Raw genomic sequence first — 27,961 nt, forward strand, 5'->3', positions numbered from 1 at the left:
GATGAATATAAATTTAAATTTTTAGAATGAAACATGTTTGATGTGTAGTGGAAATACTTGTAAGAGTTATGGGAAAATGAATAGGCAAGATGAAATGTTCTGCATAAATTGATGAATACCTTGTGTGTGATAACTTGACGTTGGACGACCGAGGCGGACTTTTAACATTAACATTTGCTAATCAGAGCATCGTTTGTAGATAGGACTTTTGTGGAATGTTGTTATTGTAGAACTACCAAGTAGAATGTGAATGATGTTTAATGTGAATTTATTTCTTTTGAATGAATAATAATGTATTGTTGATGTTGATTGTCAAAAAGACTGACACATTTTTTTAACTGCTGCACTGTATCATGATATTGTATGTTTTTAGGAACCAAACGATGCTCTGATTATCAGCTATAAAACCTAACCATCTTTTCATTCTTGGGTCCAGATGCTGCGGAAATTGCACAAGAGCAAGAATGAAAAGGTGGAGAACTATGATATAGATTTGAACAAAAACATGCACAATGTCAACACTTAGATATCAACATTAATAAGTGAAAACATTTTACAGATTGTTATTTAGTACACGATATTATGAACAGAGTCATAAAAAAGCATAACATTTGTTTTATACATGTATGGTGGTACAAAAATATAACGGATCAGCATGCATAGTAAGATACCCATGGTTCTGTTCTGTATGTAAAGTAGAATATATTGAAGAAATTTCTTTTCTATGTTCATCTTCACAGCTACTCTAGCAGGAGTGTTGGTGGGTTTGATTTTGTAAAGGTACATGTATCTAGAAATTAAGCTACTTTGTTTCCACATATATTAGGGATTTCGAACCTGCTTCCAAATTGATTATCTTATTGCCTTTCACAATGTTATCTTACTGCATCATCTCAATAGATTATTTAGGAAATTATTTAGATGATCATTGTAAGGGTTATTTCTTTATATGAGTTTTGGTGTTATAATCACATTTAAATGTTGTATTTGTTTACATTGGAGCATTGTATCAATGATTGTTATTGTGTTCTCAGAATGGTAGTTACACATCTGTTTCCATTTTGCAGTTAAATCTTTCCATCTTAAAAACACATTTTATATGAATTGAGTAAAATATTTTCACCTACTTATTTAAATTCTAAAAATGTCATTGAAAAGAAATACTTTTCTTGTTGTAATTAATGTAATCACACATATTTCATATGAATTGAGTGAAACACTTTCACCGTCTTATTTACATTCTAAAAATGTGATTAAAAAAAATACTTTTCTTGTAATTAATGTAATCACCCTAATTACTTTAACATTTTGATTTATGTGACAAAAATAAGTTGGGATTTTTTTTTCAGACATGATTTCTATTATGACAATTCAAATTTGGTATACTTGTTAAATAATGCTTTCATGTAGCTCTGTAGTAGAGGACATGACACATATTTAGGGGGCGGGTGGGGTGGTCCTTTTTTTGAAAGATGTAAGATTATCTTATTGCTGACGGTTATGTTCAGTGTGAACTCACTAGATAGTGGCTTTGCATCATGAAACATATTATATTTGTTTGGCAGACCTGACCTGCATACAAACAAGTGCTTTCAGGCCCGGTGCGTTCATACGAGCTGTTCTTGAGGTACTAATAACGATTACAATTCACAATGTGGTCAGAACTGGTCTGTCTCCATCTAGAATGTATATTCTTGTCTGCAGACGTTAACTGTGCCCGCACAATCTGTCAGTTGCCATGGACGGGAAATGTTTTCCCAAAGGACATGTTTTGTAGGAAAGTCAAATTTTTAGTTGATTTACTGGATGTAATGCTAATTTTGCATGTACTTGTTATGATTATGTTTATATTTAAATTTCAAGTAGATTCGATCATAAAACAAGAGAAAATTCTTTTCAATTCAGGTTAAATGAATTCAAGATTGCAAAATTGAAGGCAAGTTGATATTTGGGGACATTTTTTTCATGGTCTGTGCAAATTATGATTTCTTTTTCTTTTTTGTTTCTTCATTGCAAACTGCCTATTTCAGATGGAGTATGGTAATATGGAAATAGTCATCATCGCACCATCCATTGAAAAATAATAATTTCTAAGTTCACCAAAATTGTATTTATATTTCTTGTTTTCATTTTGAGCGATGTCATTGTGAAGTGTACGACGTGAGTCTAAGATCTGGGAAGCGTGTCGTGAAAAGTTTTTGTCAGTTATTTTCACTGATCAATCTGCTCCCAGCCAATCAGATGCAAGGATTTATAGTAGCTTATAACATCTGTCAGTGAAAATCATTGTCAAAGCTTTTTCATGAAATGCTGAGGTGGAATTTAATACATCTCGTCAGGATGAGTATTTCAATGTCAACAAGAATGCACCATTTCGATACAATGTTTTCTTGACCTTGCTTGTAAATGTACCAAGTGAAAACAATCCCCTCCCCCTTGGCCTTGTGAATATCTTGCTGTTATTGAGTAAGAAAAATCACTACAATAGGTGTCATTTTATAAAGCTCTGTGAGAGTTACCATGGTAAGAATCAGTCATCAGAGCTTCTCAGACAACTCAAACCAAGGATTTCACTGAAATTAAAGCTACCCAATGCTATCAATTTAACTCTTAATGTGCCAACCACTGTAATCGGCTAGTGCTGTTTTTTTTAAAGAGTCTATATTTGTTTTATTTATAAAAAAAAAAGGGAATCACTTCTGAGACAATGTTAAACCTCTTGACCATAAGCTGAACTGAACGATGGATTCACTCCAGTGGATGCACAGATATGTGTTAGTGGCACTTTAAGAGTTAATAAAACTACCCACCCCCCCCCCCCCCCCTTCCAATGTGTCCTTTGTAAAGCAAAAAAGCAAGAGCCCTGACTAAAATTGAGATAAAATATTATTACAGAACCATCAGTTTTAAAAGGTGGTGCAAGTGTGGTTGTAACAATTGAGAAGAGAAAATGGGTGATATTGAAAGAATGGCAAAAATTTAGACAGCCTATGAGAAAGGGCAGGTGGGGGGGGGAACCCCGGGGGGCCACTTACATTAATGATTGGATACCATGCGCGACCAAAGAAACACGTAAAAAGGATGTCTTTTTCAAGATAGGGCATGTTACGTACGTAATGTGATAAGAGTGTCAAAAACACAAAAAGAATGAAAAAAGGGTATCTATTTCCCCGGTCTATTTCGCTAGGAAAGATATGTGTTTAGGGTCAGATTTGCGGGGATGATAAAACAAAATTAAAATGTTTTATAAATGATGTCTTTTTGCCCCAACACAACGTGTTTAGAGTCCGATTTGAGCAAGCTGTGGAAGGTGGGGCCTTTACGGTGCTTTTTTAGACCCCATGGTCGTGCATGGTATCCACTCGTCAATTGAAGTGGCCCCCACAGATAGAAAGGGGAATGAAGGGGTTTTGGCAGTTGGAAATCTGTTACAGAGTGAATATCCGACCTAAGCACATCTTCGAAGACAGAGATGTGCTTACAGGTCAGATATTGAGTCCTCACAGATTTAGCTTTCTCCTATATGGATAGTAGCATATTCAGAGATGATGGTGATAAAAATGTGTGTGTGGGGCCGGGGGGGGGGGGGGTAGGCAGTGGTGTGAAATAGTATCTGCCAAGCACAAACAAGTGGTTATGAAACGTTACCAAATCCCCCACAAAAAATGGGGTGAATTTGCTCCTGTGAAAGCCTCAATCAAATCAAATTTCTGTTAAGAAATACTTAGAGAATAAACTAGTTTTCAAGTTTTCAAATAACTATCAAACTATTATTAGAGGATCCATATTCATACTGCATCAAATAGTTGATATAAGTAGCACAGCATATTTTTTAATCTCAATTTTTTTTAATAAAATTCTTTCATTGAATATTTAGGTCCGAATTACTATCGCTTTTGGCATGGAAGAAAAAAAAGGGGGCGTGGAGAGGTAGGGGGTGGGGTCGGAGCTCGAGGAGTCGAGTGTGTTGCGTTGACTGGCATTCCTTGCATATACTACAAGAAAAATATACAACAAAATTGGATTGCATTGCGTACAAACCACGTACAAGTTTGTTAAATGTAGTACAGCTGAGACAATGGGAAGTAAATCCGGCCGGCCGTAAACGTAGTCGATCAGGTATTGTTACCGAGATTTTTTTTAAAGATTTCATGTCATTTACAAATGTTTAAGAATATGAAATGTTCTAAATTTGTTTCGTATGAATTTGTGCTGTGATGTGAAGTGTAATGTTCAATTTGTGTGGGGAGTAAGGAAGAGGAAATCAGGTGAGAACTCGATCAGTTTAGGTAGTGCAGTCAATCTAGGGAACTGATTCCCCCGAATCACCCGCACGTCCGGCCGGCCGGGGTAGCCTGGACTCTGGAGGCGTTTGGGGAGTGAAGTCTCCTAGTAGTAGTAGGATGGGGGGTCGGGTGTCCGGACACTTTATCTTTTTGAAGCCGAATACATAGGCTCCCACGTCCACATACCAAGGGAAAAGGCAACTATACAAATGCACCAAACTGCTAGTTATGTTTAGAATCTGAATTTTTTTATTTTCTGCTGGAGAGGAAAAAATGGCAACCGTCAACATGTGCTATCAAGGTTTTCCGATTAAATTTTCGATATCGTAGCCAATCAATTCAAGCGACAAGTTCTGAATGCACGCACATCTACAAGTGCAAAGCATATATAGCGACTGGTAAATAAATCTGTAAGGATGATGACGTCATCCAAGATGGCAACATACGTCGACCAAAGAAAGGATCGAACTAGACAGCTGGCAGCCTTCTGTTTCGAGGAGTTTTTTAACATTTTTTAATTTTTTAATTTCTCCTCGTCAACAGACGGCTCGCTAGCGTGTCCCCGCCATTAGGGGAGGTACAACGCAAAATCCCCCCGGCGGGGCTCATCGAATATTTTTTTTAATATATTGCAAAATATAAAAAGAAGCTTACCAAAATGCAGCTTGTTATTTCCTCTAGGCTTTGATTGGCATTTAAGTGGTGAAAATTCAATCGAAAAGGAACAAAACAGGAAACAGGAACAGTGATTTTCCTCGGCTGTCGTGTAGCTCCCAATTCACTCGTTCCTCCGAAGTCGATAATGTACACAAACATATGAGGTGGGAAGAACTTCCGGGTCAACTGCTTATCGAAACCGTTGGCCAATCAGATCATCTCTTTTACGTCAGGCTTATGAATATTAATATTCTTTTCCTTTTCAACGTGCGCTCGCGATCGCCAAGCTATATGTGTGACGTAAAGGTCATGGGGCGGAGTCTAACTTTCGTCGGCCACTTTTTCATGAATAATTCATTACCAAGATGGCTGCCCACTCGAGTCGCAAGTGTCAACTTTTAGAGACAATCCTCTGAATGCCAGTTTCAAAGCGGGAATTTAGGGTAAGAAACTGTCGTTACTTAAACATTATCACCTAAAGGTGCATATGAATGCACTGTTTGTGTAAAATATCACGGTATTGAGGAGAAAAACGAGAAATTAGCCGTGGCCATTGATCCCCCGTACAGACGACGGTTAAACTTCGGTCTATGTATTTGGTGAGTGAAGCCAACGAAGTTCAGCTGAACAACCAACATAACAGAGACCGAAGCTTTTGGTCTAGGATCGAACATGACCATGTTTCGCTCATCATTTGAAAGGAATTATAGCGGTAACTGCTTTCTAATTAAGGTACAATATTTCTGAATTTTAAACACTTTTAGGTAAACATGGATGGGACATTTTATGTAAAAAAAAAATGATCAGAAAATCGGGTTTCTGCCGAATGTTAGATCTAACGTTATTGCTAATTTAGTACATTGTCTGTACATATGGGCCTCCAAGCTCGTACAGTCTATGTATTGGTGAGTGAGCCAACGCAGTTCAGTGGAACAACCAAAATACAGAGACTGAAACATTTGGTCTATGTGTTGATGAACTGTACATGTAGCTCATGAACAGGCGGTGCGGCGAACATGATGAAACATCCCCGTAAAATTATCTTTTACAGTTAAGTACCTCGGGTGAAGTTCGTGCAGGCTCCACTTCACTACCGCTACGCTCCACCTACCCAAACTTTGGAATGGTGAACTCGATCGGATATTTGGAGTGACAAAGGTGGGATAAAAATTGGTTTATTGTAAAACTTAAAGGAAAAAAATATGACGAGAAAGAAAAATAGCTTAATTTCTTTTAATACTCTTCACCCTTATTTCACTCTGTGTCCATCCTCCGGTTATCCTCAATATTGGTGATTTTGGGCCAGTATCAAATTCCTCACACGTATTATTTACGGCCGTTTTCAAAACAGTACATGCGATTGTTTGCAGGCCAAATAGCATAAATATATTATAATTGGATGGCTCAGAAAAAGTTCACCTACCTTAACCTCAAGGTGGTGAACTCGCTCTGATACTGTGACAAAGGTGAGACTAAATTTCTATTCATTGTAAAAATCAACACTGAAGCATCCTTAAAAAGAATAAAAAGCTTAATTTTTTACTTTTCATCCTAATTTCACTCCATATTCATCCTCTGGCTAGCCTCAAAATTTGTGATTTAGAGCCAGCATCGAGTTCCTCACATGTATTATTCACTGCCGATTTCAAAACATTGCATGCGCGAGGGTCACAGGTCAAACTGCATAATGTTCATGCAGTTGTGCCGCACCAAAAATGAAATAGGGGGAGCACTCTGGAACTAAATTGTGGTCTCTTGAAATGTCAATGGATCAATGATTGCTAAAAATGCAATGTTCTGGAACAGCACAAATTCTGTGTTTTGAATGAAATTGGTCATGAAGTTTCTGTGCAATTACCAATCAGTCTCTGAATCGCTGTGCAGAGCTAGCTACATGTATGGCTGTCAGTTGAATGCAGGGGCAATTTGCCACTACTGCGCTGAGCAGAGGCGGATCCAGGGTTTTCCAAAAAGAGGGGGTGGCACATTTTTCTGAGGAAAAATTTGACAAGCACAAAAAGAAAGAAGTTTTCAACCAAAAATTAAGGATATTCCGTCCCAGATAAAATTTGACAAGCAAAAAGAAAAGGTCTTTACTTTCAAAAGGGGGGAAGGGGCACACTTCTGTTTCAACTGCATTTTTACATTACAAATTTTAATTTTGCTTATAAAAAAGGGGGTCATGGACCGGCTATGCCCCCCCCCCCCCCTGCCTGTGGAACTGTGTATACGTGCAGGCACTAGAACGAGAAACCACAAATTTGAGGTCTCCGGAATGGGGAAAATAGGAATTTCCTTGGCTTTGTAAATTGGTGATGCTCTGGAACGGAAATTTAGGCTGAAAATGGGGGTCTCTACTGCGCACATACGTATCATACATATACATGTAAAGTACCCCCCCCCCCCCCCCCCCCGGGTTGCAACCTGTTGTCATTCAATCAATGAAGAAGCTTCCTTATTGTTCAATTTGCAAAAAGTAAAATATTCTGTATATAGGAGAAATAGTGTGTATTACATCATCGTCTGTACTACAGTCTCATAGTCTCATTTCCATACCAGTATAACACAGGTACATGTATGTGAAGTGCATAGGCCTACATGTAACTTTTGTAAAACTTTAAAATTACAACACCTGTTTACTTAATTACTTTACATATGATGAGGGCCGTCTGCACCAGCCCAAGTTTTCAAATTAACGTGCTACATGTATATCTGATTCGACAAATTTTCCCGATCTAAACATTCTCGAGATTTATTTGTTGGATTAATCTTGAGATGGCAATCCCAAGTTGACTTGTGATTTTTTACAAAATAGCTAATTATCCCGCTAATTCGCAGACTGTGCAGACGCACTCAGGATTATTTATTCATGGTGTCGGACCTTAATGCATCAATGCCTCGCTCGAGCAGTCCATCTCTCTTTTTTCGATGGAGGAGACAGGGTTTCTTGGATCTCGAGATTAATCGCGAAGAGGGGCGGTAGTGCTAAAATCTCGAGATTGAGCCAACTTGGGCTTGTGCAGCAACGCCTATGGTGATGAAAATTTTACAGTTGTTGCTTGTTAATCCTCTTTGTGTGTAGGTGGACTTGTCTAAATTTATGAAGGGAATTCCATCTGATATCTCAAGTTGCTCTAAAACAAGACTGAAAATTAGAGATGGAACTTTAATTTGAACTAAGCCTGAGTCATATCGATTATTTTGAAAACCGGTGTTCGACAGCTCTAATTCGATCGAACATCGATGCATCGAATATTGAAGGCGGGGAAAATTTAGTCTTGTTTTTGCGTCGATGCGATGCGCTTTGCATATGCACTACGCACTGACGGTATGCGCTGGCGTTGGCCGGGTGAGCGTTGCACAAGCAGATGACAGAGCAAAGTTCGTTTGTATTTTCTATGATCACAAAACACACAAAAAAGGGCCGGGGACCAAAGCAGAATTCTTCCCAAAATATCTTCAACAATGATATTTACAGATGACAACATATAAGTTTAAAATGAAACAATAATGACATGAATCACGCAGAGTCGATCCGAATGATTTTCGGTCGACTGGCATTCGCAGTCCATTCACCAGCCCCGTCCGCAGCTCCGTACACTCACTCTCCCGAAACGACAGGCGTGCTTGACGTCAGCGCCAGCAAACAAGTGCAATCAACGGAGAGCGCTGTAACTTGCCTGAGATTGTGTAGTTGGATTCAAAATGAGCTCCAAATAAATTTATGGGAATAAATACGTAATTTTCTCTGGATGGTCATTTGAATTGCTATTCAATGCTGATATAACGATTGTGAGGAAAGATTGTGGAATATGAGTTATGACGATGTTCGAGAATTAATCCTGATAATGACAATCCAGTTTTTAGACGCAATTGAGCATGCGATCAAAATAAATACGAATGTTTCGAATCGAGCCCTAAATTCATCTAAATTATTACGATTTAACAAGATTTTATGGTCATACTAAGAACATTGACGATGTCAGCAAAGTATGTTCATATGGAAGAAATAATACTGGGATTATTTCTATTGTTATTCCATCTCTGGACGTCTCCTCCAAGCTCCGAGAAAATAAGCACAATGCGCATGCGTGTTTGATGACGTATGACATATTTTCCCATTCATGAAATCAGAGCCCAAAGTTGGGCACAAACTAGCTTCACATTGATGGGAAAAAATATCAAACGCAATTTTCTCTGTTTTGTCATGTAAAATGTTATTATATGGTGATATTACGAACTTGAACAGAGTTTTTGCATGTAGACAATGTTCAAGAATCAATCCTGACGTGATGATTATTTTTTTTAGACAAGTGCACTAGCTCGACTCAAGAAGTCAAGTCGATCGTCATGAGATGTCCGCCATTGAAAATTGAAACGAAATACAAACGTTTCACATCAAGCTCTAAATTCATATTAATGATTATCATATGCAAATTATTGTTAAACATTACGATTAAATAATGTTCTATGGTCATGATTTTAATATTGTTCATGAAAGCAAGATTTATTTTTACGTTGATCGCGTCAATTTCCGGCCATTTTCTGGTTTGATTAAAGAACAGTACTGCGCATGCACAATCGATGGCCATGAGCTAGCTTCCCATTCATGAATTCATCGTGCATAAATTATCTCGGCACGAGCAGACGAGTAAGACTCGAACTATGATCGAAATTAACTTCAAATTAATGGTGAATAGCATCATAATTACTCATTCCGTTTCATTTTGGGGGCAATAGAAATCAAGTAAGTAACTAGTAGTAAAGTTGGACATTACTGATATTTTGATGATTGATTGTGTGAACCAAACGAATCGGCCGGCCGACGTTTTTTTTTTTTTCGATGCACCGATTTTGCAAAATCTGCACCGGTGTTCGATGACATCGATCGAACACCGATTTTAAAATCGATTCGACTCAGGCTTAATTTGAACGATATCGGACAAATGAATAGGATAGTTGAAAGTTGTACATATATAGATGGGAATTTAAATTTGCTGAATAGTTATTATCAGAGTATTAAAACAACAATTTTTTGATGGTGAAGAGAATGCATCATGGACTATAAATCGACTTTAACTTTTCAGTCAAGAATTTTGTCCTCCCTTTATGATAAGCAACATTATTCACAAATCATATCCATTTGGAACAATCATTTTACAGAGAATCAAATCAAGTTATAGGTTCTCATTAAAGGTCAAGTCAACATCATAAAAATGTTGATTTGAATCAATAGAGTAAAATCAGACAAGCATAATGCTGAAAATTTCATCAAAATCAGATGTAAAATAAGCAAGTTAGGACATTTTAAAGTTTCGCTTATTTTTCACAAAATAGTTATGTGCACAATTTTGTCATATGCAAATGATATCATAGAATCACTGATGTCCCTCACTATTTCTTTTGTTTTTTATTGTTTGAATTATACATTATTTCAAATTTTGCAGATTTGACAATAAGGACCAACTTGACTGAACCATAAACTGTTATTAAAAACAATTGTAATTCAACATGTTCAGGGAGAAATAAAACTTTGTTTCACAGGACAATGAGGAGAAAATTAGAATATTTCACATTTCATATGATATAATACAAAAGAAATAGTGAGTGAGTGATGTCATCAGTTCCCTCATTTGCATACCGACCGGGATGTGCATACATGTATAACTGTTTTGTAAAATTAAGCGAAACTTTAAAATGTCATAACTTTTTTATTTTACATCCAATTTAGATGAAATATGCTTGTTTGATTTTTTCTCTTTTTATTCAAATCAATTTTTTTGTTGGGGTGGACTTGTCCTTTAAATGTTCAACAAAGTATTTTGTCATAGACTATTAAAACAAAATTAATGAAAAATCCATTTTTTCTTTTGCAATCAGCACATCCAACATCTTCATTATCATGAAAATAAAGGAAATCTTTGTGTAATAATTTTAGTGAAGAATGTATTCTATTATTGCGCTACATGTAATCAAAATTTGATAGCATCCCCAAGCCATATTATATTCCTTTGTTTACTGTACTCAGCACCATAATGTATGAGGAAGTTTTTTATAATTAGCATTTCAATCAATACACTGTACTTGCATGGGACAGTGATTTGATACATGTGTTGAACCAAGAATCCTGTGATGAATTGAAAGAATTGTCCTTCATAATCACAATGACACCTTTGTAGCCATTTTAAAATCACCATAGATACAAGAACTACATTGTCTTAGGAGTGCCTTGCAACAAGTTTGTTGAAATTTCAGTCCTGAGATAACAGCATTTTACTAATTTTTTTTCTGGTTCCAAGATTCTTTATTTTTTTGGGGGGGTTAAATCTTTAAAATCGTCAATCTGATGTTTTTTTCTTTTGATAGTATATTAGAATGTCACATTTAATTTAATCCCACCTTTAAATTTTACAAAGTTCATAAATTATAACAGTTCTCATGTACATGTACATGTGTGTTTTGTATCCTTGTTTATTCAGATATATCATATAAACAAACACTTGAGTCTGAATGTCTTTATTTTGAAGAAATTGTGTAGGATAATAATGAAAATAAGGAAGATCATATTTGAAAAAGCTTGGCAGAAATACAAGACATGATTGACCAGACTAAATTGAAGAATTTGTTCGAAGTAAAAAACATTTTTCCTTGTTACAACATACTTTGCAATCATTACCATTTTGTTTGATCACTATGCTCAGTACAGGGAAAGGAATATTAAAGAAACAATCTTTGTGGCAAGTAACTGAAGTCATCAACACCTCATGAAATTTTTATCTTTCTGGGGTTCTGGAACTTTTGGGCTAAAGGTACCTGGCCATGAAATGTATTGGTTAATAGTGGGGGTACTCTGACATTGCTCAGCATCCTCAGTATTATCCTCCATGGCCAGGGCCTTGGAGTACTTTAATTTGGTGAAGTGTGTCATGTACATGTACATTACTGTACATGTGCAATGTAAGAGTCTATGGGCCTTTTCACACATGAATCTTGAATCATCATTGTAGTGATGATTGCTATTGTTATCGTGACTGTGATTAGCGTTCGTGATTCTAATCATGTTCTACTTTGGTTTGGATTCACACGTGCTAAATATTCGTCATTAGCCATGTTTTCACTGGAATTATTCAAATTGTGATTTTTTACTGTGTGAAAGGGCGATACATGTATGCATTGTTGATTCAATGTTGAGTATGCATCTACATGTACAATGTAATGATCTAAAATAACTTTAAGCTCCAAGTCTTGAATCTGTATTGTACATGTACATGTATACTTGAACATTTACACCATCAGCTCAATCATGCAATGTACATGTAGGGGAGACCGGGGTTAGTTGGAACATGGGGTAAGTTGAAACATTGTAATTTTCTTTAAAGCCTGTCAAATAAATTTATGCAATAATGCCCTCAATTTATTGCTAACAGTGTTGAATTATTATTGCAATAAATTGAGGGCAATATTGCATAAATTTATTTTACAGGCGTTAGAGAAAATTACAATGTTTCAACTTTACCCCATGTTCCAACTAACCCCGGTTTCCCCTACTTGTAGGCCTACATGTACATGTAGCTTGTAAAATATGTATTTTGAATTTGATTTTTTAAAATCGTTCAATGAACATTTTTTCTTTCATGTATTACATGTACATGTACGTTGATATATTGAAGATTTTACAAACGAATGATTTAGGCCCAGTGGATTACATAGTCTTTTGACTTTGAAACAGAGGGTCATGGGTTTGAATCCCAATCCCAGCCATGACGTAGGTAATTTCCTTCAGCACGAAATTCATCCTTATTGTGCTGCACTCAACCCAGGTGAGGTGAATGGGTACATGTACATGTACCCGGCAGGATTAATTCCTTGAATGCATTGAGCGCCGAAAGGAAGCTTGAGCTAAAGCCAGGGTAATAATAATAATAACAATGCGCCTCGGAATAGAATATTTATAGATTGATGGTGGCATCATGGCGCTATATAAATGCCTATTATTATTAATATTATTATTATTATTATTATTATTATTATTATAATTATTATTATTATTATTATTATTATTATTATTATTATTATTATTATTATTATTATTACTATTATTATTTTTTTTTTCTTGTTGTTTTTATTCTTCTTATTATTATTACTATTATTATTATTATTATTATTGTATGAAATTATTGGTAATGATGATCCAGCCAATCATTTTTATTATATTTCTCTCTCTTTCAGGTCAACTCCTAATTTTCAGAGCAGTTCAAGCAAATGCTCTCTTTGTCACTGTCGGTTGTGAAATCAGTGACTGACTTCTTCTTGGTTGTATTATAAAGGAAATACAGTGAGCATGTGTATGGAGGTAAAAGACTTGGAAGACTATCTTCAGGATTTGTATGTGGATTAATTGGGAAGTGGAAGGATCTTTTATATCATCCTGTCAAGAATTATTAGTCGACCCCACTTCATTGTCTATCACTCCGAGGACTGATAGTTCATCTAGTTAATGACTGTATTAGCTCACCAGACCTGGTCTTCTGACGACATCAGGGACATCTTTCATCTTCTGCTGTACTTGTATGTGGTGGTGATTACTCATAGCTTGGTCATAACACCTTGGTTTCTCTTTAAAGAAGTTGGCATTCCCTCATGCTGTGTGATCAACACGTGACTAACCTTCTATCCATTCATGCTGACAGGGGAGTGAAGATTGAACAGGGAAGCTGGGCAAGGAATTGTTAACCTCTTCTGCTCAGAACTTGACATCTTTATTTGTGACTGAGGAGATAAGCAGGAGGGAGTGTGGTACTTTCCCTTTTTGTTTGGAGTGGGTTTAATATTTCACTGTCCTCAACCTTCAAACAGTTGGACTACATGACTGCTACAAAAGGAGGAGAAGTTGAAAATATATATCTTCGATAGTATTAAAGATACATGTAAAAGATAGTATTCAAGAGATTCGACCAGAGGAACAGTCACCGAAACCTTGATAATTAGGAAGGTCCTCACCTTCAGCAACGCACCAATGGTTTGACTTTGTGAGTGGGATACACTGTACACGAAGAGCCAATTATCTTTGAATAATATTATATATTATCAAGGTATTAGTTCAGTCTGTGCACTGAGGATGGGCTTTGAAGTGCATTTTCCTTTGATTTAGAAAGTGACACTTTTGACAAGAACTCCACGATGGATTTAAGGATAGCAGTGCAGGAGAAATTGAACACTGCAGCCGGAGAGCAGTGCATTGACATATCCTTTTTTAAAATATGCATGTTCTGTGTTGAGATGCTCTAATGGTCAGTAGACCCATGAGCCTTCAATTTTAAACGTCTGCACAATATATCACCAAAGTTTACACTTTTCCATAAATACTGGAGTATTTCTGCAAATTTCAAATTGCAATTCAATGTTTAAATTGCTTTCTTCTTTTTAGCACTACAATTACAAGAGGCCTATTAAATAGAATGCTGCAATTTTTGAGAAAAAAATTATTGCAAAATACGCACTCCCAAGTTTAATAATAACGCCACCCAATTATTAGTTTTATCTTTCTAAAATTTCCATCTTGTGTAAACTTCAAAGTACTTGACTAGATGTTCTTATGTTTGAGCATGGATCCTACTAGGATCCATGGTTTGAGCATCCTATGATGCAAACGAAAGCAAAACTGACTTTTAATTTAAGGAAGCAAAACTTGAGAAAGTATTTCCCTTTAACACATTCATTATGATTTAAATTATTTAATAAATGCTTGAAAGTTCTGGGGCCCATTGCAGAAAGAGTTGCAATCGATCGCAACTCTAAAAATCATGCGCAACTTGATTTTCAACCAATCAACAGCGCGCATTTGGGACTTGCGATTGATTTTTTGACTTGCGTTTGATTTTTTGACTTGCGTTTAAAAGCAACTCTTTCTGCAATGGGCTCCTGATTTGACCCACCCCCAGCCTCACCTCCAAGAAAATGAAAGTCATTTGTTGGGAATTTTAATTTACCTTGACTAATATATGTTACACTATTTGGAAGGGACACTTGTTCCTGATTGGTTACAGGGCAAGCGATTGCTAGCCCTCGTCCATTGCCCAACGGCAGCAAGAGGAGTTGGCGAACAAGGGTATGTACAAATACATGTACATGTATGATTTTTCTTCCCCCCCCCCCCCTCTAATGATTGACAATACCTGATTTTTTGCAATGATAATTTAGGATCTCATACAGAGTTTGAAATAACTAGATTTACAGTATTTGATATATAAATCTGGTGTTTTGATCAAAGACGGGTGTAGACAAGAACCCTTGTCAAATCGAAATCTTGCAGTTGCTGTAAAAGTTGTACTTCCAGTCTTCAAAAGTACACTGTAGGACATGTAGGCATGTACATTGCTCAAAAGTAAAATAGTGAACCCCCGTCACAAAATGCACTCCTCCAAAGTGAGTGCGGAATGTAGACAACAACACTACAATGTTTAATGAGCCCAGAGAAACAAACTTATATATTAATCATTTGGCTTCACAATTACATGAATATCTAAATCATGGCAGAAATTGAACACTTTAAAAATTGACCTATGTAGAGCACCACTCTACATGTTCACATGTATCTGTTCTAGAAAAGTGTACTTTTCAAATTCCTTGCATTCATAATCAATTCTTTTTATTTATCATTACATTTAATCTCCCAGTAATTGTGAAATCACTCAACTGCATGTAATATTGAGTTTCAGTGATGATCAAGTCATTTCTGCTTTAAGACAGTTGGACTGACCACAGACACTCAGACATGCATGGTAGTCCCAAGTAGCCATTTGAAGGACAAAGGAGTAGGCAATTTTCTTGATCACTTAATTAGAGAGATCCTGACCCTCGCGACAATTGACTTCAACAAGTGGGACTCCCCCCAACATGATGACGTCATCCTAACCACAAGATTGTGTGGGTGGTGTATTTATGGAAACCAACTTTTGAGATCTCTTTTGAGATCTGTCCAAAAATAAAAAATGTTCAACGTGCCAGAGGAGTGATCAAGCGATCACATGTTCCTTGTACCATTTTTCTTGCTTTTGGCCTCAATGAACTGGGCAGGAGTGGTTTTGCTTCGGTCTTTGTCTAGTACTAAAGATGTATTAATGATAAGTGATTTGATTTCCCAAATTATTTTTTGCTCTATCTCAACTCATAAACTTGAAATTCATGCAGAATTTGTAAATATTAAGGGTTCTTTCTATACACACCAGAAAATATGAAATGTGTCCAGCATTAAAATGTCTTCAATGAGAATCCAAATCATACCCAAAAATGTGATACTATTAGACTGGAATACAGTACATACATGTATGGGACTACACAGTTTTTGTCTTGCCCGCATAGCACAGCAAGACCATAGGCACTGCTTTTTCAATGGCTGCCATGGCGACGGCAGTGGCGTCAACATTGAAATCTTAACCAAGGTTAAGTTTTGAAATGTCATCATAATTTAGAAAGTACTGTAGTGTATGAAATAGACATTAAAGGATAATCAAGTATCACTAATTATCTTGCATGACTTTCAGTGCACTTGACCAAGGTAGAATGTCATTTGGGGTCAGTGAACTTGACCATCATGGAATACTTTATCATATTATGCCATCAAAATGAAAGCATTAAAAAAAAATTATCTTGATATTTCTTTTGCATTCAGACTGTTAATTTTCACCAGGCCCGACATCATTAAGCAGAGCAGTGATCTCATACTCGTCCGTGCACTCCCCATCAAGGGAGATTTCAGCTACACAATAGGTGAGAAATTTATCACTTCACTTCACTGAATATGTATTAGTGTACTTTGAAATGACAGATGGCAACCGAAATGCATGTAATAGCTATTTATAGCTCGGTGGAAGTAATTGATCTTTCTAAATTACAAGACGGTGAAAGAGAAAAATATAGAAGATATTAATTATTTTAAATGCTACTGAATGAAAATGGAATCTTATTAATTTTTGACAACTGATGGAAAATAGCTGCTGCACAATGTACATTGTACCTCCTTTTGTCAAGGGTGAAATTTTGCAAAATGGTATTATTGGTATCATAGTTTGGTGTTGATGTACAGTATGTATTTTATGTGGTGTATTCTTTTTTTGCTGTCATCATTACAAGCAGCAAGAAAAGCATAGCCATTTTACAATGTAAAATGATATAAGTTCTCCAGTTTAGTTTTCATCATTACTGTTTATAATAATGAACTGTTCATTATGAATTCAATTTTCTCCATTGTTGTATTTAGCTTATGAAAATGAAATTGTAAAATTATAAAATTATGAAAATCTACTTTCAAAATGAAGTTCATTCAAATAATATGATACCATTGTAGGCCTGTTGCCTTCTTATTATGATGTAGCATGCAGTCAAATGCATGTAATACAAGTGATAAGTTTTCTTTATTGAACCTGCAAATATATGTATAGCAAATCTTGTCTGGGATGACAGCACACATGTATCTCAGACTCTGTTTCCATTGAAAATGACTGTACTTCAGTATTCTTGTCCCCCTTCCCCGTCCGCTTGACTCTACACACGGCCCTGGGAAAAAAAAAAAATTCACTGGGGATGCTAATGTAAATTTTGAAAAAAGGGAAGGCTTTCGCTACGAAATGATCAAATTGGTTCTGAGAAATTTGATAAGAAAAAAAGGGGGTTTCACCCCCAGCAGAAACCCCCAGCAACCCCTGCCTCACAGGGACCATGACTGTCCAATCAATTACAGTACGCCTTTATTGATGCCTGTACATGTACATGTATACTCAAATGCATGCTCCACTTTTTCTGCGGAAGCATGATTCAGATGTTTAAACACTGTTTATGTAAAATAAACAGTACACGTACATGTACCAATAATAGATTGCTTGATATTAATGTTTTTATGATGCTTTAATATTGATTTTGAATGTTCAAAATTTTTGAGTTTTATTTTTATTTTGTTCAAAGTTTTATAATTTCAATGTTATGCTTGCATTTATATTTTATACCCAGCATGGCCCTCCTCAGGTGAGAATAATAAAAGCATGCTAGTTTGATTTCACCATTCAGTAGATGCACAATATTTGGCACAGCGGCAGATCCATAATTTTTCAAATGGGAGGGGGTGCCCCGTCCATAAAAAATTGAATGAAAATAAACTTACATGTACTTGCAGCACTTTCTTGTGCTTAAAAATCTACTACTGTACTGGCTCTTATTATGAATCACAGAGCTACCAAGTCTCACGCATTATGCGTGAGACTTAAGCATTTTGGACTCTTGTTCATCCCCTCAAATCTCTGTCTCACGCAACTATCACAGCCTATCCCCATATACATTGTACACAATGTCTGTGATCTCACTCAAATTCACAGAAAATCTCACGCATAGCTGGTCTTTGAGCTTGGCATATCTGCACTTAGATTTACCTGTACTTGTATGTTTCAATTAATAGACATTAAAGGGCTTTTTTTTCTTGCATACCAGATATTATTTGTCGTGGGTCCAGATAATACAAACTTTAAGGTACATGTACCCCAGGGCTCCGTAACACAAAGATTAGCGATCAATCGCTAAATGAACTGACCAATCATTATCAATGTTACAAGCGCATAGGGTTTAAAATACTGACCAGGGACCAATCAGTGCGGTTCTTTACATTTGCAATTCGTTGCAAACCTTTGTGTTACGAAGCCCAGGTTGAAAATAATTTGATTTGAACAGGTACATGTATTAAAAGTAAAATCAGGTGAACAGAGAACACTACAAATTTCATTGACATTGGACTTGTAGGAAATTAAAATGACACATGTGAAAATATTAACTATAATTTAAGTTATTAAATAAGAAAAAGTTAAGGGGAGGGGGGGGGGTGAATCATGTCATTAGCCCACCTATTGCATATATTCATGACAGGGTACACCTGTACATTGTTTTCATTTTTGAATTGAATATTACCGGTAAACTTTATAATTTCTTATCTATTTGGGCGAAATTTTTAAAGTTTTGCTCTATGAATTTGCTCTTTTTAAAAATATATTCAGCCTAGAGTGCCATGTCATATTTTCATAGAGAAAAGTGGGCCTACAGGCCCTACATGTACAAACATGTTCATGAATCCTGTATCCCTTTCTGGAATCGAATCAAGTGTTTATTTTGATTGTCAGATTGATATACTTTATTTTTGGTTTTGTGATTGAACCAAAACATCTTTCATCTTGCAAGTGAGCAAAGCGAGTGAGCATTATTTTGAACAAAATCAAAATTAAAGTACCGGTATACATCCTTGTACAAAACACATTGTGATAATTGTCAAAATGATGAAATTATTTGTCTTTTTTTATGATTTACTGAATGCCCATTCGCACAAAGGATCAAATTATTGTACAAATACGATACAAGTACATCTTGCAATGCTGTATGTAGCAGCTACAGTAGTACTGTACATGTACATGTAACAATTCAATATTTTGAGTCTTAATTGACAAACACATGCAGTGTATTGTACAAATTCATAATAAGGATCATGAATTTTGAATGAAGATACACGGTACTATAATGTAGGGTGCATGTACGTATGTTTAATATAGATGGGGGTTTTGCTCTACAGTACAGTACATAGATTCTACATTGTACAATGTATGTGCAACCTATTGGCATATTAAGAGAAAGAAATCTGATTTAGAAACTCACAATACAGATGTTTTTGTTAATTTGTCTGTCAGGATATACATTGTACACAGTATTGCCAAGTGATCCTACATGTATTTTGTATATAGTATTCCTATTTTGGAGAAAAAATGCCATTTCAAGCCATGGATGTGTTCCTGAGAAATCTGAAAATGCTAATAATGTGGAACTGTAATTTAAAAGAAAAATTATAATTTTGGAAATTTCTTCTTATTTGGAAAATAATGCAAAAATACATTTCAGTATAAAACAATACAAAGTTAATATCCTGGCTGATCATCAGGCTAGGCTATCATTCTTTCAAATCATTTTATATAGAGTATTATGTTGTCTTGTCTATGAAGGATTTTTTAAATGAGAGTTTCACAATACATTTACTGTGGTCAAGTAAATAGCTCTGTAGATCATGCACGTTCATGTATGCCACATTTTATCACTTTTCACTGTCTTTTAGTTAGAAATCAAATTAATGCTACATGTACCTGTACCAAAAATTAAATCCACTGTATTTCCCTCTGATCAGCACAACTCAGGCACCCAAGTTATTTCAGAGCCATTGTGTGTAATGTCATATTTTTTTAATGTCATGGTACACATGTAGTTGTGCATGTATTTTTGACCTAGTGTGCAAAGTTTCGTACACCTACATGTACTATTTTGTCAGGAAATCAATATGTGAGAGTCTATGCACAGTGCACACAGGTGGCTTGAAAAGTTGAAAGATAGAAGTGTTGTGGAAATTAAAGGGAAAGTTCACCCTGAAGAAAACTTTGTTGTAGAAATAGCAGAAAAAATTGTAAAAAATATTGGTGAAGGTTTGAGGAAAATCCGTTAAAGAGTAAGAAAGTTATTAGAGTTCAAAATTTTGGATTTGTTACGTCATAAATGAGCAGCTGCCCCATGTGTTATGTAATATAAAATGCATGAATTTCAAATTTTGTATAGTTCCTGATGACTTAATTTGATTTTCTTATCATGAACGGGTTTGAAATAATTTGTCTATTGGTCAATTCCATTGTGACTTATGGGACATTTGATACTTTTTTCCACATAACTGAGGTGCATATCTGAAATAGTAGCTGCACAAACATGGATTTACTTTATTAAACTGAAAGAAGAATACTTAAACTTACTATATACAAAAATGTATGCTTTCAGCTTGGTTGCATAGGGTGCTAGATATTCAGAAATGTCATTGTGACTTATGGGACATTGATGGACCACACAAATTGGGCTCTTTTGTTCAAAGTGCCATATCTATCTCAGTTTTATGACAATGTTTTTAGATTTGGGCTTGGAGATTAACTAGTGATAGGGCTCACTAACAGTACTTGAATTGGACTTGATTCATTTCATTTGTTTCAGTAGTTGTGTGCAATCGTGTGTGACTTATGGGACAAGTGAATGTGACTGATGGGACCCTATCTCATTTCATGGAATTAACATTTCCTCGCGATGACTTTTTAAGTCAAACTTAATTTCAGCATGAATAAATATTTCCTAATAAGATGACACCCTTAATAATTCATGCCATTGTGTCAGAAATAAATTCAACAAAGGGCAGAAACATCTTTTCACGCAGTTCATTTATATAAAGGGAACATTAACCAAAAAAAGCTTCCTAACTTGTCATCAAGTTTTAAGAACTGTAATCAAATAAGTAGAAAATAATCAATAAACAATTACAATCATAGATATTTAGCAAACAGATGAAAAATGAACAATTAGAAAGAATGTACACACTTTCAATTGTGACTGATGGGACATAATGATATGACATATTTGTTACAGATAGGACAAATAAATGTTGCTTTTCTCTATCTGTCTCATACAGTATGGTAAGAAAATGACCTTTACACTACAGTGTATTACATGTGAGAAATTAAGACATTAATGCTGCCATGAAGTAAATCAATATTCTTGTTAATATACTCTCTTTTTCATTAGCTGTTGATGTTTATGATAAAACAGATGGATATCAGTGCACAGGCAAATTTTTGACAAAAAATATTAAAATTTTGGCATAAATTCTTTTTAAAAAATTCATTAACTGGACTGTCTAGAAAACAGTTGCAATCGCTTTCTACTATCTAAACTGCATGTACATGTATACTTGTATAGTACTTTTTACTAAAAAGTGTATTCATTTACATGGAAGATTTACCATTGTCTGTGCAAAAAATATGAAAATAATTGATTTTCATGAAAAATCCAAGATGGCTGCCAAAATTGCCAATTTGGAACCCCATGGGACACGATTTGACAAAGGGAACATCAAGATTCATATCGGTGTAACTATACAAATCAGGCAATACAAAAAATGTTGGTTAAAAAATATACCATGGGGATGCACCCTATCACAACTTCTTTTTTTGCCAGCTGCTTGGGTTGATATGTCATCTCTTTCATAGAAATTCTGAATGCCTGTAAGGACATCATCATTTGTAGAGTACCAAAGTGATGTTAGTTGTCATGGTGTAATGGCGGCCTGGTTCTAAACAAAATAACCTGGGGCCATTTCATAAAGCTGTTGTAAGTTAGGAGCAACTTTTCAGAATGACTAGTGATCCTTTCTTATATGCTAAAACATTGCCAATTTATGATGACATTTACCACAAGGATCATCGGTCGTTCTTAAAGTCGCTCTTAAGTTACGAAAAGCTTTATGAACCAGTGCCCTTTTACGACTATCAGAATGATGGTAACAACCAAGGACAACACAAATCATTATTTTTGCAAATACAAATGTGTAAGACGATCATGCAGCTGCGACTAGGTTTAGAACCGGCGATTCGATGTTCATGACATTATGACACCACCCTTTGGTCCTCTTTAAATGCGCATGTTCCTTTCTATTGGCAGGCGGCAGGAATGATTCTGAGAAAACTTGATTGCAAGCTTCTGAACAATTTTTTGGCATTTACAGGGGCTTTAATAGCTCTGCTCATGGTAGCCTTAAATGCATCTGAGGACTGGTGCTCTTATTTTGACAGGATCCAGAGGGTCGCTCAACTACAAAATTCGTGACTGATGGGACATTGACATAGGTTTTAATAGTTTCCATGGAACTACGTGTATATACCAAGTTCACATCATATGTAAAACAGTTGATGCACACTCTAAGGGGACAAGAAAACCAAGAGAATGATCTGGACCTAAAAAATTACTAAAAGCTAGGGTGAAACAAACCCAATTCACCTGCACTCAGCTTTGTATTTTAGCGATCATATTCAGTTTTCTCCTTTCTGGACTGGGCACACAATGCAAACTTATTTTTTGTTGTTCAATGCACTGCCTTTGATATTCAGACTGTTTTTTCTGACAGTCAGCATACTGTTCTCCAGCTTTTAAGCATTCTTGTCTCTCTCTTTGCTGTCATGGACAGCTTTAAGGTGGCATGGTTTACGAACTGTATATGTGACTTATGGGACATGTGACTTATGGGACTGAAATGTATGTCCCCCCAGTATAGCTATTTCAAGTCCAATACAGATGCAGCTTGATTTGTTGAAGCAAGCATGTACTATGGTAGATAAAAAAGTCCAATACTTGTCTCCAGGAGTCTATGGCAGCATATGAGGGAAACTTAATGCTCAAAACTGTGACTTATGGGACATCAAACATACACACCTTGAAATGTATTTTGTGCCTCATAGTTTCACTGCAGCGTGTAAAACAATACAGCTAATGGTAAATTATTGCTTGGAGGTCACATGGACAGTGGGATTTTTCATCAGCACCCTTTGCTTGCCAGGAGCCAAGGATGGGTGAAAGTTGTACATTTTCTATGAAATCTTAGTACCACAATGCAACAGAGTGTACATTGCGTATTTTATGAATGAATGAGGGTATAGTAAATATAAGTGTGTTTTTGTAAACCTTAAACTGTATACTTATAAACAGTATAAACAAAATTGCTCCGAAAAGAAATTTTTGAAAATGGAAAAATGCAACATTTGGCTGGAATTGACCTATTGTTATACAAAAGTTACAGTGAAAACCATTCTCAATTTTCTGAGAAAATGACATTCATTGATTTTTTACCATTCGCTATGTAGGAATGCTGCTCGCATATGACGTCACAAATCAAATAATTGAAATTCTAATAACTTTTTAATTATTTGATGAACTTTTCTCAAACCTTCGGCAATTTTTTTTATTTTTTCTGCTATTTTTACAATAAACTTTTTGTCAGGGTGAACTTCCCCTTTAAATGAAAGCAGTTGCAGTAAACACTGATTTCACGAGAAAGCATGTAAAACCAGGCTTAATTGTCATACACTGTACATCAAGGATCTAAATCTGGTACAGTTTAAAACTGAACGTCGTGAATTCTTGAAATTTCTGCTGGAAAATGTTCACACTGAAGATCACCAACACAGATAAGCACCTGTGGGACAGTGTGTCATTAGTGCTTTGAATGTCAGCCTGACGCTTGACCCAAATCCCATGCTTATTTGCTAATTTCTCAGCAATTACATGTACACAATTTCTTCTAGAAACCTTTGGCACAATTAAATTCAAACAGACACTTTGATGATCATTTCATTGGATTCTGTACGAACTCATTTTGAAATCGTTATCACAACTGGCATCTACCTTTTAAAGGGGAGGTCCTCTTTTGTGTACCAGTAAATTTCAAAGTAGAAAGGCATTGAATTGAACATGTACATGTATGCATAGAAAGTTCTATGAAACTGCATCGAAAGATAGATGGGAGTTGTGACCTTTTTAAAGCTTTTCATTTTTGAGGTCATTTGCAAGCTGCTATGCCATAGTGCTTTGTGCTTTCCTGGTGTTCTACATTACATGACTGTACATGTATGACAAAGGGAAGCAACTCTGTGAAATGTGTTTCTTGTCAAAAAGGAAAATGAAGATATTGTTTTATATGGAAATATGCACATGTACTGGCTTTCAGAAATGGTCCTTTTATAGGCTTAGCTTTAATAATGTAGAGCATAAAAGAGAAGTACATGTACATGTATATATCCCAAATCAAGAAAAAGGGCCATTTAAAAAAAAATGAGTCACTTTCTTTGTCTGTGGACGACAAAATACTTGGAGGCTCCATTTATTGCACTTTTCCAGTATTGCAATGATATGTACTGTAGTATAAAGTCTGTATTTAAATGTACAAATAAAGACCCCCCCCCCCCTATAAAAATACACAGGGAGAGTGGAGGAACACATGTACACCCCTGAAATGTCCTTAAAAATACATGTACATGTAGCCCCTGTAGAAATAGGTATTTCAGAATGATTAGAATCTGACAGAAAACCCGCCCCAGACATCAGAATTAAAATGTGTTCCCTGATAGTAAATAAAATTGCAGTTTATTTGATTTTTTATACATTCTACACAGTGGTATAGAAATTAATGGTTTATTTTTAAATCATTTTTAATATACATCACACAATTTTAATATTTAGAACAATGCGATTTTAACCTTTACAATCAATACAGAATTGTGACTGCTGTACATACCATCTGTATCATGCAGTACATGTATTAAAGAGCAAGATGTATAGCCATATACATGTACATGTATTTTAATTTCCTAAAGAATGTACATGTACATGTACATTCCAAATTTTCAAGGAAACAATTTCCAGTAGTACACCTGCACAGTAAAATGAGGAAGATGTGCACCTGTTATTTACATGTACAATGTACAGTACATAGCATTATTTGGTAGGATGCTAAAATTGACAAATTTCATGCAAATTGCATACCAATTCAAAGCTTCATATCGATGATGAGTGATAAAAGGTCTGTGGGTGATTGATAGGTCACTAGTCTATCAATCTCAAGAGTTATTTTCGATTGGACTTTAATCTTAAGTGGTGGAGGGATACTGAGTGCTCAGATTACACATACATGTACACATCCAATTCCATTCAATTATTATGACAAGGAAATTTGATCACGACATCAAGTGGGGAATTTTTTGTGCATTATTTTCTGTATTGCATTTTTTATGTGTTTAATAGCAGACTCGACTTTTGAGGATTTTAAAAACATGTACTGTACCCTGAAACTGATGGTGTAGACTGTAGAATACATGTGTAAATAGAGACATTGTATTACCATCTTCACCCTTTTTGTTTCCATTTATTATTTAACTTTCATTTGGCTTTAAATAGTTTTTGTTTCATTTTCTTTTGGGACCATAGTTGAATCTTCAAGTCCATATTAATTATACATGTACATCGTCAATGTATCATTTATGTGATGTTGCTCTTTTTAAAGATAAATGTCTGTAACATATGAAACAAGTGACAAAATGTATTTCTTGATTCCTTAAAATGAAACTAGTGCTTACATTGTACTCAAAACAGAGTACATGTGTATCTAATTCCTCATTCCAACTTTCACCTGTCACATTGGCGCATACAGTAAAGATTTAATAAACAAGTGTGAACCACTTTATGACTTCCTTTCTGCTTCAATATACACTTCAAAACTGTTGGAAGAGTACCCCTTTTATCACAAGTCACTGATAAAATCTCAAAATTTTGGCCCATTCTTTTGATGGTGAACTTGCACTAATCTCGACAACGAACTCCAGAATTTCACAAGAGGCTTTTATATTTTCACTATTACATGTATGTGTTATGCATGACTCTTTTTAAACATCAGATACGGGTGATTTTGCCTCAGTCAGATCTCTTTGATAAGACCACAGAAATATGTTCCACTTCATTTGATGAAATTCAGTTTTGAAGAGATGATTATTAAATCATGTTTTGCTTCTTGAATCTGATCTGAAAATTGTTCTTACCGTAGGCCTATACATATAGGCAATTATTTGTTTTTCTATAAAAAAAGAGAGGTTGACTGATAGGAAGTCAGCTGTAAACTTTTCAAGCCAAGTACATGTAGCTAGCCTAGACTATTCATGTGTATGCAAGTATGTCCATTCTATTCCTTTACAATTACATGGATATTAATGTAAACCATTTTATTTCCCAGAAACCCTTGCAAGAGACCAAGCAATGGTGAGGGCGCACATCAAGACTGCAGAGGTCAATCTGGTCATTGAGGTCCCCTTCGCTCAACGATCTTCAAATTTCTTTAACAATGTGAAGAAATCAATGACAGGTATGTGAACCACATGAATAGCTCGTAAAAATGACATTTTGAGTAAAGAAAATGAAAGATTTTAATTATATTTTAATCTACAGAGTTAGTCTGTATATTTCGATGTCTTCTATGAAGTCACCATTGTTTTTATGGAGTCATATTCAGCTGTGTCATATATAAGAAAAGTAGATGATTTTTTCTATGTGTGTTTTTTTACTAGCTTAATTAATATTGTTCAGTTGTAAGGTATAAAGATGATGCTTGATATCTAAAAACTGAAAATTGGAAGAAAAAAACAAGTCTGTTGAAAATCTTGCTGCCCCTCTCCCCTCCTGTTGAGAAGGGTTATTCAACATTGTACCATAACTCTCAAGAAAAATGTGTTCTTTTGCACTGTCATGGGAAAATGTGGAGATCATATTTTGTGAACAAGAAAATGATATATTTGTTCACTACCACCACTGACAAGCCTTTCACATCTCTTATATGCCTTTATTTTCAGCTTGTCTTGAAAAGGTGAAGCAGGGTATTGTCCCTCAGTTCTTCTGGATGCAGCGCTACCAGCTCCAGATCAAAGGAGCCAGCGCCCAGCAACAACCAACCTCTGATCTCCTCAACCTCTCCTCCACGACCACGCCCACAGACCCCTTTGGGATGTCCTCCTTCGCCCCCGTCTCCCCCCAAGCTGCCCCAGTGGCACCCTCAACCACCACTACCAACCCTACTGCCAGTACTAACCCATTCATGCCCCATGCTAAAACCATGCCCCTCCTCGATGCAGGGGGCGTCAACCAACCCCCTCCTCTGTCCATGAATCGTGTGACCTCCGACCCTGTGCTGCACGGCTACGTCAACCTTCAAGCGCAGAGTGAGCTGGCGTCGGAGCAGAATCTATTAGACAGTACTGTTGGCACGGCCCCTGCAAGTAAAATGGCACATCCCAAGGCCCCAGCGATGTCTTCAACATCGGAAGGTACTGTCATTTGTTTGTGTGTGTGTTAGCTTTATTTTAATGCATTAAAAAAATGGTTTATTATTGAGTATTCTTTTTGGCATGGATATATACTAATGACTGCATAAAGAAATTAAGAAAAAAAATTTAATGGGACACAGGAGGATGCTTATCAGGACAGAAAGTAGTTGAAGGAATGGGTGTTGTCATGGTGCGAGAGTCAATAGAGGGAAAATGCAGACTGAAATAAATTAGTGATGGTGATGATTGCTTTGGGTTGTTTCATTTTGTGTATTC

At 35.8% G+C, this 27,961-nt stretch overlaps 1 protein-coding gene across 2 annotated transcripts in view; it reads left to right on the forward strand.

Moving 5' to 3' along the window:
• The first annotated feature begins 4,021 nt into the window (after nucleotides 1–4,021).
• Nucleotides 4,022–27,961, forward strand: part of LOC121414068 (inositol polyphosphate 5-phosphatase OCRL-like) — a 44,773-nt gene continuing 20,833 nt past the window's right edge. Inside the window, exons 1-7 of one of the 2 annotated variants that reach the window (XM_041607123.1) lie at nucleotides 4,022–4,119; nucleotides 13,173–14,186; nucleotides 14,954–15,051; nucleotides 16,615–16,712; nucleotides 17,949–17,963; nucleotides 26,602–26,730; nucleotides 27,215–27,685. In XM_041607123.1, coding sequence (XP_041463057.1) covers nucleotides 14,124–14,186; nucleotides 14,954–15,051; nucleotides 16,615–16,712; nucleotides 17,949–17,963; nucleotides 26,602–26,730; nucleotides 27,215–27,685 — 874 coding nt within the window. In that variant the 5' untranslated portion in view covers nucleotides 4,022–4,119; nucleotides 13,173–14,123. The remainder of the gene's footprint in view (nucleotides 4,120–13,172; nucleotides 14,187–14,953; nucleotides 15,052–16,614; nucleotides 16,713–17,948; nucleotides 17,964–26,601; nucleotides 26,731–27,214; nucleotides 27,686–27,961) is intronic. The other variant, XM_041607124.1, reaches the window with a different exon arrangement.

Source organism: Lytechinus variegatus, chromosome 4 (assembly GCF_018143015.1).
Source record: "Lytechinus variegatus isolate NC3 chromosome 4, Lvar_3.0, whole genome shotgun sequence".
Classification (NCBI taxonomy): Eukaryota; Metazoa; Echinodermata; class Echinoidea; order Temnopleuroida; family Toxopneustidae; genus Lytechinus; species Lytechinus variegatus.